Source organism: Lacerta agilis, chromosome 2 (genome assembly GCF_009819535.1).
Source record: "Lacerta agilis isolate rLacAgi1 chromosome 2, rLacAgi1.pri, whole genome shotgun sequence".
Lineage (NCBI taxonomy): Eukaryota > Metazoa > Chordata > Lepidosauria > Squamata > Lacertidae > Lacerta > Lacerta agilis.
The window spans coordinates 103,220,538-103,232,338 of record NC_046313.1 but is presented as its reverse complement, the minus strand read 5'-3'; the positions used below and the strand labels follow the sequence as shown (position 1 = coordinate 103,232,338).

The 11,801-nt window shown below is 47.2% G+C and overlaps 1 protein-coding gene across 1 annotated transcript; it reads left to right on the top strand.

Annotated features, from left to right (window-relative positions):
• The first annotated feature begins 6,508 nt into the window (after positions 1-6,508).
• LOC117042031 (zinc finger and SCAN domain-containing protein 2-like) lies at positions 6,509-7,896 on the top strand. The gene has a single exon (XM_033141475.1). The coding sequence runs from the start codon at positions 6,583-6,585 to the stop codon at positions 7,849-7,851; it is 1,269 nt and encodes a 422-aa protein (XP_032997366.1). The 5' UTR covers positions 6,509-6,582; the 3' UTR covers positions 7,852-7,896.
• The last annotated feature ends 3,905 nt before the right edge of the window (positions 7,897-11,801 follow it).

Below are 11,801 nucleotides of genomic sequence, written 5' to 3'. Positions count from 1 at the left end.
GCGAGTTTTCCCGCGAAGGAAAAATGTGTGTCTCCCCCCCCCCCCCCGAGAGTGGAAAAAGAATCTCCGTCGGCGTTCTAGATCTTTGGGCGCATTCTAGAAGACGAGCGGTTTCGGTGCGTTCTGGGAGATCCTTACCGCTGGAGGGAAATTGGAGAATTGCAGAGTTGGAAAGGGACCACGAGGATCCAACCCCCAGCAGCAATGCAGGAATCTTTCGCCCAGAACTGGAATAAATTATTGGGGAAGCCCAGTTAGGCCTCATCCCGCGTCACAAGACATGGCACGCAAACACCGTTTGAACGGCAACAATGCCTATCAACTGGGGAGGGAGGCGACCCCCTCAAATATTTTATGGGGGGGGACCAAAGTTGGCTCCTGTGTTTTCGTCCAACGTGGACCCTGAGATTAAGAGTCTCGTGCTCTACTAACTGAGCTGTGCTCAGCCCCTGAATGATCTTCCACCCACTGGAGAAGGGATTTAATTTGAAAGGGGGTGGGGAAGTGGTTACCCTTCCCGGCTTTATAATTTTGTTACCTCTCCATTTATGTTGTAGTAAGGATGTTGCCCTGGGTTAGATAAAGCGTCTGAACAATTTGATCAATTGCAAACAGGACCTGAGCGAGATTCCTCTTCACTCCTGTGGCTTCCAACAGCTGGTATCCAGAAGCCATTCCGGCTCCAGCTGTGGAAGCAGAGCATAGGGACATCGTGGCTAGCAGCCACTGATAAGTCTTCTCCATAAATCTGTCCAAGCCTCTTGCAAAACTTGATGGCCAGGACTGCCTTCTGCAGGAACCAGTTCCATGGTTTTAACTATGCGCTGTGTGAAGAAGTGCTTTTTTTCTAAACAAAAAATCTGCCCTGATAAAGATGAAGAGCAATTTACAAAAAAAATGGAATGAACAATACACAGCCTAGTCTAGCCCAGGGATGGGGAACCCTTTTCAGACTGAGGGGGAGCTCTGAGCCCAAAAGCTGCCCAGCTCCTAGTAGGCAGCCTCTGATTCAGGAAGACAGACTGTTACACAATTGCTTGAGGAGCCAATAATGTTTCCTACCTACATTCCAATGTATTACTTAGACAGGCCACCGCCAAGCTCAACTATCTGAACATGTCTGATGTTTGGCGGTGAGCGTTTCAACCACTACAGCTCATGGCTCTGTAAAGCCAGCGATATTGTTCGACTTGGGCATAGGAGACCTGGTTTCAACAGCTTTCTCAGCCATAAGGCTCCCCACATTATTTTTAAAAGTATGAATGCTTTGTTTAGCTTGCTAATTGTTGTTGTTCAGTCGTTCAGTCGTGTCCGACTCTTCGTGACCCCATGGACCAGAGCACGCCAGGCACGCCTATCCTTCACTGCCTCCCGCAGTTTGGCCAATGCAGTTTGGCTTGCTAATGCAGATATAAAATACTATATTTAGGGAATGTGCTTGCTTTTATTGTGCTTTAAATATTGATGACTTTTTAAAAAACTGCTCCAGTGTGAACTGCTTCTGAGCATCATTTGCTAAACATTCATTGGGCAATTTACAGAATGGCCACAGGTTCCCCCATCTGTGATGTACCGGTAACCACATCAGGATTCATAGAAGTCATTGAGAGGGGGGTTGGACTAGATGACCCGTGGATCCCTTCTAGCTCTAAGATTCTATGATTTTAGTGCCTTGGAATAGGAGCAACAAACTTATCATTCAATTACTGTCCCCAGCCTGGCTCCACCTTGAAGGCACACAAAAGAAATTTGTATCAAGTTCTGGGGAGAAATTTGTCCATATGGGAGGAAGGAATATTTTCAAGTTTTAAGAAAAATAGGCTTTTCACACTTTAATGTTACAGCCCTGTTTTTTAATTGTGTACCTCGGTGGTTCTCAACAGCAAAACCCTTCACTTGCAACAAAACTTCTGAGGAACGCTTGTTGCTATAAAACATTTTAAAGATATTAAAGGATTAGCAACCCTGCCTTCTTTCCCCCACGCGCGTGCAGTTGCGTGTATGGAAAACGGGTGGCGCCACCCTCCCGCATGGTAATTTGACAACAGTTATATATATAACGTGTCGGGGGGCAATGCTGTGCCTTGCAGCTCCCCCAGACCCCGCGGAGAGGTTGTTTTTTCCCCACCCACCCCATTCCTTCCTGCCTTTTTCTTTCTTTCCTCGCTGCAGCGACTGTTGTAGAGGGGTTTGCTTTTCTGCCGGCACAGGAAGGGGCTGGAAGTAGCTGGGGAGGAAGGAGGGCGACGAGGGATCGCATGGGATGCTGCGATCGGAAATCGACTTTTTTATTTTACTTCATTGTTGGCCAGGGAAAGCCCCCTTCGCCTGGGGCGCCCAGTTGCTGATCGGTGCCTGCAGAGTGGGAGAAACCTTTCGGGTCTCCTCCCACTCTTGCGCGCCCGACCGAAGTGGAAACTGTGTGCCCACCTACTCCCTGGAATCAGCCCCCCCCAAGAGGGAGCCCCGGAGGTTTCCAGCGATTAACTCCGGAACAGCCAGACAACTCTAGGTAACTGTGGCGTGGGGCAGGAGTGGGTCTCCGTCCCCTTTTCCTCCTGCTACGTTGCTGGAGGATGTCAGATCAGCTGACAATGGGTAATGATCTGAGAGCCACACGGGAGAGTTGTTTTGTTTTGTGGACACTTGTGTAGTCCTTTCCCACGTGTTCATCAAAAGGGACGGAAAGGCGGTGTATTGTAAAGGTGACCCTGCTTTATGCTCGCGACAACTTTGTGACGTAGGCGAGGCTGGGATTTTGTGACCAGGCTGAGGTCACCTGCATGGCTTCCCCCCACATTTTCCCAGTGAGACCCAATGCCATTTCGATCTGCAGTTTCTTAACCCTAACATGCAGCCTAGTGCAGATATTTGCATTTGAAGAATACTCACTCCAGCCAGGCAAAAAGACTCAAGGAGGTTACAAAGCAGACCCTGCCAGAAGAGGCACAGAGTTTGTGGCATGGAGTGCGCTGGATCCCTTCTTAAAATGAACCCTTTTGCTATTTTTTGTTTTTTACATCACAGCCTGCCAGGTATCAGCCTGCCATCTTCCGCCCCAACCCAGTGCATTCTGCTGAAAGAAGGAATGGCTAAAGCAGAACCAATTCAGGTAGGGGTGGGGAGATCTTCAAACGCTTTATTTTAGTAGTGGCAATTTCAAGAAGGTTTCTAAGCTGTCGTGCCCATGGAACAAGAAAGATGGTCATCTCAAGAATTGGAACAGATCAGTCCTTTGGGGCAGAATCTAGCTGGGTTTGTTTGTTTGAATGCAGTAGTAGTTTTGTGTGCCTCTCACTCATTCAGAAAATATGTAGACTGGAGGTGGGAGGCCTTTGGCCCCTTAAATCCCATTAGCCCCAACCAGCATGGTCAATTAATGGTCAGAGTTGATGAGAGTTCAACATCATGAAGGAGCGTCTCCACCCCCATCATTCTGCCCAGACACTGAGGTCCAGCTTTGAGGGCCTTCTGGCGGTTCCCTCACTGCGAGAAACAAAGTTACAGGGAACCAGGCAGAGGGCCTTCTCGGTAGTGGCACTCTCCCTGTGGAAGGCCCTCCCATCAGATGTCAAGGAAATAAACAACTGTCTGACTTCTAGAAGACATCTGAAGGTAGCCCTGTATTGGGAAGTTTTTAATGTTTGATGTTTTATTCTGTTGGAAGCCACCCAGAGTGGCTGGGGAAACCCAGCCGAATGGGCGGGGTATAAATTATTTATTTATTTATTTAAAAATATTGAACATATTTAAACAAAAGCATATTATCCAACAATATAACCAATTACATTTCCCCCCTTCCCCCCATCCCTCCCTCTCCCACCAGCCAAAGACTTCCCTCAGCTCCCCTCTCTCGTTTTTTTATACATATTATTCTCTGAATGTTATAAAGTTGTACAGTGGTACCTCGGGTTGCATACACTTCAGGTTACAGACTCCACTAACCCAGAAATAACGCTTCAGGTTAAGAACTTTGCTTCAGGATAAGAACAGAAATCGTGCTCTGGCGGCGCAGCAGCAGCGGGAGGTCCCATTAGCTAAATTGGTGCTTCAGGTTAAGAACAGTTTCAGGTTAAGAATGGACCTCCGGAACGAATTAAGTACATAACCAGAGGTACCACTGTATATTATTATTATTATTATTATTATTATTATTAATCTTTTCATGGCACAGGAGTTTAGGATTTTTGTTAGTGTGGAACACACAGAGCCCTGGGCACAGGAAGGCTACGCCCTGCAGCTATCCTGGTGTGAATGTTGTTGTTAATGCAGCAGGCAGTGAGATTGGGAACCTTGTTGTTTTAGGAGCTGGGCACACCTGAGGAGGAAGACAAAGAAGGGGAGAAAACAGTGCACCTGTCTCACCCTGACCAAGCACCCCCCACAAATAATACTGCAGTGGAGGGAGTAGAGGACTGTGCAGCATCCCCAGGTAAAAAGCCCCCGTTATTTCTGTCTTTCTATGAGCCACTGCATCACCCTTGGCTTTGCTGCACTGGGACCTCCCCCAAACTCTTTAGTTCTGGGTTTCTCCTGGCCACAATGGTCCGCTGAATTAGCTCAAGCGCTCAGGACAGATTGTCTGCACTTTGTCCCATGCGGGAGCCAGATGCAAATCTAAGGGACACCAAAGATTGGGCAACCTCTCTTGGAGATAAAGAAATGCATGCTAGGTATATATCATTTTCAGTGCTATTTTTTAAACTTCTGGGGTTTGGCTTTGTTGTCTTTTTTATAATGCCCCAAACCTCTGTTGTGTGTCAGCCTTTTGAAACATGCACACAAAGATGGGAAGAGAAAGTTTACTTTAGGACAGGGGTTCTCAAACTGTGGTTCACAGGCTACTAGAGATCTGTGAGTTTCATTCTGGTGGTCCGCAACGTGTTTGTGGTTTCGTGGTTGAAGATGGGAGGTGGACATCCACCCACTCTGACTGGGGCTGATGGGAATTGGAGTCTGCTCATAACTGGAAGACTACGGGTTCTCCATCCCTGGGCAAACAGGAAGGATTTAACAGCAGCTCTGGCAGAGAAAAGGTTTCAGGTATATACAGGTGAAACTCGAAAAATTAGAATATCGTGGAAACGTTCATTTCTTTCAGTAATTCAACTTAAAAGGTGAAACTAATATATGAGATAGACTCATGACATGCAAAGTGAGATATGTCAAGCCTTTATTTGTTATAATTGCGATGATTATGGCATACAGCTGATGAGAACCCCAAATTCACAATTTCAGCTTTGGGGTTTTCATCAGCTGTGCGCCATAATCATCACAATTATAACAAGCAAAGGCTTGACATATCTCGCTTTGCATGTCATGAGTCTATCTCATATATCAAACTCCAGTAGCTAATGAAAACAATTGCTTACATAAATGGACTTTTCCACGATATTCTAATTTTTCGAGTTTCACCTGTATATTCCTGTGCACAAATTGTTGCATCCAACTGAATAACTGTGTCTGTGGAACGACTTCTCTGACCAAATTTCTTCTCTCTCTCTCTCTTCTACCCACATGCTCCCAAGTCTTCTATGGGAGTTCCCCCAACCCTCCCACAGCAGATTTGGGCATGGTCCACAGGTGTTTGGAGTTGAGATGCACTTGAGGAAGTTGTTCTGCACATGCAAGGACTTAGTTGAATGCACGTGCAGCCTCTCAGAAAAGAATTCTGGTATTTACCTGGCAGGAGATTCTGTCTATCAAAAACAGGACCCCCAAGTTCTGTTGGGGGTGCTCAACCAGAAGGAGAAGAAACGGCCTGGGGGCTTTATCTCCAGTATTCAGAGGAAGCCAAGAGCCCAAGAGGTAGTGATGGTTCAGATGAAGACCGCAGCTGGGAATCTCAGGCAGTCCTTGTGAGCTCTCCTTGCCCAGTCGCATCTCACCCAGGTCAGGAGCTCATGGAGCAAGCCATGGGTTCCTGGAGGTTTGGGGGCTTTGTTTTTTGTTTTTGTTTTTTTGCAAGACTGATACGCCGTTCAGATAGAATAGTATAAAACATTCATTTTTAGAAAAGATAAAACAGACTTAAATAACAGCACACATAATAAAACCACCCAAAATAGGAATGAAAATCAAGTGATTCTGTGAAAACTGCACGTTTGGGTGGGCTTGCCAAAACAATAGAGTTTGGAGCAGGCATCCAAAACAAGGCCTTGCATCTAACGCAGCGCTAATTTACCTGCGCCATCTGTGCAAGATGCTGTTGGACTACAACTCCCATCACTCCTGATGATTCGACAGGCACGCTGGGGCTGATGGGAGTTGTAGAGACCAGCAAGATCTGGAGGGGCATATGGGTTTGCCATGTCTGACTTCTAGAATCAAGCCTTTGGAGTCCATGCCATTCCAGCCGCTGTGGTAACTGGAGCCGTTTTGGGCTTTAAAAAAATAATCTGTGAATCACACATTCATGTGCGTTTCTTTGCAGAGAGTGAGTCCCCAGAGACTGTGAGGTCCCACGTGGCCTTGTCAGGAGCCTGTGGAAGAAAGGGGTCCTCAGGTGCGAAGAAGTGGGAATCCCGCGAGAAGCGAGATGAAAGCTTCCTCAGAGAGAGCTGGGCTTGCCCTCCTCCCTATATGGAGGGTCTTGGGGGCACTCGGGACTGTGCGACCCACCAGGGGCTCAGCAACCACCTCAAGGAGTGTAGGAAGATCCTTAAGGCCCGGCCCCCCAACCTCATTACCCGCCAGAGACTTAATGGGAGCATGAAGCTCCACCGCTGTGCTGACTGTGGGAGAGGCTTCGGCCTCCTCTTGAACCTCATCCGCCACCAGAGGACTCACGTCGGTGGGAAGCCCTACAAATGTCCCGACTGCGGGAAAGAATTTGGCCACAGCTCGGCCCTCCTCACTCATCGGCGCATCCACACCGGGGAGAAGCCGTACGTGTGCAACGAATGCGGGAAAAGCTTCAACGTGGTGTCGAACCTTCTGCGCCACCAGAGGAGCCACACGGGAGAGAAGCCGTACCAGTGCCCTGACTGTGGGCGCTGCTGCAGCCAAAGGTCTCACCTGGTCACTCACCTGCGCCTCCACACCGGGGAGAGGCCTTACTGGTGCCTGGAGTGTGGGAAAAGCTTCAACGTCAGCTCCGACCTTATCAAACACCGGAGAATCCACACGGGCGAGAAGCCTTACGAGTGCCGCTACTGCGGGAAGCGCTTCAGCGGCAGCTCAAACCTCATCACGCACCAGAGGCTCCACACGGGCGAGAAGCCCTACGTCTGCCCAGAGTGCAGCAAAAGCTTCCCCATCAGCTCCAAGCTCATCGCTCACCAGAGAATCCACACCGTGGAGAAACCCTACGACTGCGCCGGCTGGAGGGGAAGTTTACCCGAAAGGCCCCGCCTGGCCAGGCGCCAGCAGAGCCCGTACCGCCGAGAGAAACGCTTCAAGTGCGCCGACTGTGGGAAGAGTTTCACCACCAGCTCCTACCTTATCACTCACCAGCGCACCCACACGGGGGAGACCCCTTACACCTGCGGGGACTGTGGAAAAAGCTTCACCGTCATCTCCAACCTTGCCAGACACCAGAGAATCCACACGGGAGAGAAGCCCTACCAGTGCCCGGACTGCGGGAGGAGCTACACCCAGCGGGCCCACTTGACGACGCACCTCAGAGTCCACACGGGAGAGAAGCCTTATGCCTGCGCCGACTGTGGGAAGAGCTTCAACATCAACTCATCCCTCACAAAACACCGAAGAATCCACACAGGCGAAAAGCCCTACATGTGCCCTGACTGTGGGAAAACTTTCAGCCAGAGCTCCAATGTCACCACGCATCGAAAGCTCCACCATGGAGAGAGCCTTCTCAGTGGCCCCATAAGGATCCTTCAGATCAAATAGAACTTCCCATCTCTACCTAGTGACTTTCCTCTCTGGTGGTCTGGCTGCCTTTGAGGAACTTGGCAGTCTTTTCTCGCCTTGTCCTGACTTTGCAACACGTCCTGTGGAAATGCATGAAGCCATCCCAGATGTGCCCAGTCGCTTGTTCCTCACTGAGTTTGAGATACCATTAAGCGGTCAAGTGGAGTAATTATACACCTACAAACTCGCATTTCATCATCAACCAGAACCTCCAGCTGAACAAAATATTTTTATGTGGGGTCTACCCAGTGGAGGAGCTTCATGCTCCGGCACCGGTGGGGCGGAGAGCAGGCCGGGGTGGGGCTGGCACACCGCCTGCGGGGGCATGGTGCTCAGCGCAGGCAGGGGGGAGCAGCCGCAATGGCACCCCACCGGGATCACGCTGCCGGGGGCGGTGCGCTCCCCTCGCACTCCTCTTCCTCCGCCAGTGGATCTACCTCAGCCAGCCTGTTTTGCTCAGTACATATCAAGGAATCATGACAGGTTGGATCCTTGGGTCCCCTGGTAACTTCAAGAAAGGCTTTCCTCCCAGATAATTTTGTATTTCTAACCAGAAGAGAATCCACTATTGAGAATGACCTCTGAGAGCCAGTGTGGTGTAGTGGTTAAGAGTGGTAAACTCGTAATCTGGCGAACCGGGTTCGCGTCTCCGCTCCTCCACATGCAGCTGCTGGGTGACCTTGGGCTAGTCAAACTTCTCTGAAGTCTCTCAGCCCCAGTCACCTCACAGAGTGTTTGTTGTGGGGGAGGAAGGGAAAGGAGAATGTTAGCCGCTTTGAGACTCCTTCGGGTAGTGATAAAGCGGGATATCAAATCCAAACTCCTCCTCCCCTTCTTCTTCTTCTTCTTCTTCTTCTTCTTCTTCTTCTTCTTCTTCTTCTTCTTCTTCCTGCTCTAGTGACATGTGGGGGAAATGTTTCTGCTCTAGTGACATGTGGGGGAAATGTTCAAACACCATACATGATACTGGCGACTCTCTTACGCATTCCCACAAAGGAGAAGTTACCTTTAAGGCTTCAGGCGGAAAGTGGCTGTTGCACCTTTGACCGTCCCCAGTTGTCATTTCAGGGAATTAGGATGCTCAGCTAACCCTGAACATCTGGTAGGGCTCTTTAGATCTGAAGCATAACTTTGCAGCCCTTGGCTGATCTGGTAACTGGAAGAGAGAAAGACTTTTCAGTAGAAATGGCTTCCTTGATTTTATGCCTCCAACCTGTTTGCTAGAATTAGAGAGGACAAAGGTATCAGAAAACATTTTCAGGTGGGGGAGTAAATGGGGAAAGTCTTGACTTTGGTGCCTGTCGTATGGCAATAAAAGGATGCTTTTGTTAGTAATTCTGTACTTTCTTAGCTAGCAGTGATGGTTGCCAAACTACTATTGTCACTGGGTTGCTCAACGTGCAGTAACCATTTTGCAGTTTATACAACAACTGAGTTTGCAGGGTGGTCGCAATAATATATACACAGTGTGAAGTGTGGGCAACCCAAACAGAGCAGTTCTTACGCTTCCCAAGGAATGAGAATTTACTGTTAAATCACTGAGAACTGTAGCTCTGTGAGGGGGTGTCCAGGCAACTCTCTGCACCCCTAACAAACTACAGTTCCCAGGATTCTCTGGCGGAAGCCATGACTGTTTAAAGTGGTATGACACTGTGCAGGTGGGGTCTAAGTTCAGCTATCCAGCACGTGCCACAAATGCCTGCTTATAGCCCTCCAAATATCATCGGACTCCAACTTCCTTCAGCCCCAGCTGGTCAGGGATGATCGCAGTTGGAGTCCAGCAGGGTGGATTTGATTTAAATCAAATCAATTTAAATCACTAGTCAGTAAGACTTGATTTAATTTTATTTTTTTAACAGAAAGACTCATTCTTGCTGGTATAATCTTAATATTTACAATCAGAGGAAGGTTTCATTTTTGGAATACAGTAATACATTTTCAGAGTAGTTTTTACAGTTATATCAAAAATTACTGATTTGGTTATACTATTAGAAATACACAGATAATTATGAAATTATTGTGAGGTTTAAGAAGTTAACTGTTTATATTTGAAACAAAATAAAATTTAAAAAAATTCTTTCCAGTAGCCTCCTTAGAGACCAACTAAGTTTGTTCTTGGTATGAGCTTTCGTGTGCAAGCTCATACCAAGAACAAACTTAGTTGGTCTCTAAGGTGCTACTGGAAAGAATTTTTTAAATTTTATTTTGTTTTGACTATGGCAGACCAAGACGGCTACCCACCTGTAACTGTTTATATTTGGACAACTTTTCTGCTGTACTTTATTGGAAGGAGAAATATAATCGTTTCCTTAATAACAATTTTTAAAAATTATTTAACTGAAGCAATAACATTATAGCATATGTATCCATGTTTGTTAACTGATGTGGTTAAACGTTGTTGTTGTTGGTTAAAAACAAACAAACTTAGACTGTGTTTTAGCACACATGAAAAACTTAAAACAAAACCTTATTTCCTGATGAATAGCCTTTGGAGTATAATGTAACCTAAATAGAAAATTATCTTTAGAAAGATTTTCCTCCAAAAGCATTTTATTTTAAAAACCTGATTTAAATTTAAAAAAATATCTTTTTTAAAAATAATAATTAATCATTGATTTTTTTCCACCCTGGAGTCCAGCAATTACCTGGTTTGGGGAAATGCATCTGCTTTTCACAGTTTAATGGTTTACTCTGGAGATCATTGCGTAAGACAAATGTAGCTGATGCATCAAATTTCTGAAGCAGCTCTTCCACATTGTAACTGATTTTTTTTTTTTGCCATGCAACAGTTTCCAAACAGCAAGGACCTTTCAAATACTGTACTGCTCTGAAAAATGAACAAATTTACACCAAGGAACTCCAAACATACAATATCTGGTATGTTCTGCCAGGGGTACCAATTTGAATAAAATATGGGGGGGGGGGCAGGTAAGCACCGCCCTGCATAATTGATTACATAATGCAGCACACACACACACACACACACACACACACACACACACCATTTGAATGGCAATGCCCATTAACTGTGGGGGGATGGACGGTCCCCTCAGATATTTTATGGGATACTGAAGGGACCTTAGCCCCTAGGAGTTGGCTCCTATGAGTTTTGCCCTCCATGCTTAATTAACAAGCTTTGTGTAAATGTGCCTATCTTTCATAAACACCTATGGTTTGAATATTTAATTGAAATCCACTGTATTGGGTGGGCAGGGGACATTTATGGTGGTGTGATGGTTAAGAGCATGGGTAGGCAACCTAAGGCCCAGGGGCCAGATCTGGCCCAATCACCTTCTAAATCCGGTCTGCGGACGGTCCGGGAATCAGTGTGTTTTTACATGTGTAATGTGTTCTTTTATTTAAAATGCATCTCTGGGTTATTTGTGGGGCATAGGAATTTGTTCATTTTTTTCTTCTTGAAAATATAGTCTGGCCCCCCACACAGTCTGAGGGACAGTGAACCGGCCCCCTGCTGAAAAAGTTTGCTGACCCCTGGTTAAGAGTATCAGACTAGGGCCAGGGAGATTCAGGTTCAAATCCCCACTTTCCTACATAGATCACGAAGCGACCCTGAGCTGTTCACTATCTCGCAGCCTAATCTACTTTGCAAGGCTGTTGTGAGAATAAAATGGGTGGGGGGGAGGGGAACCATGGTCTCTGGTTACGACTGTCCTTTTTCATCCTGTGATTTTGGAATGACTGAAGAAGAATTTTACAGCCGGATTCAACTATTCTTTTGCTGCTGAGAGCCAGTGTGGTGTAGTGATTAAGAGCGGTAGACTCGTGAACCGGGTTCGTGTCTCCGCTCCTCCACATGCAGCTGCTGGGTGACCTTGGGCTAGTCACACTTCTCTGAAGTCTCTCAGCCCCACACACCTCACAGTATTTGTTGTGGGGGAGGAAGGGAAAGGAGAATGTTAGCCGCTGAG

Coding starts and splice junctions, on each gene's coding strand:
- LOC117042031 (XM_033141475.1), top strand. CDS start 6,583: ATGGAGGGTCTTGGGGGCACTCGGGACTGTGCGACCCACCAGGGGCTC.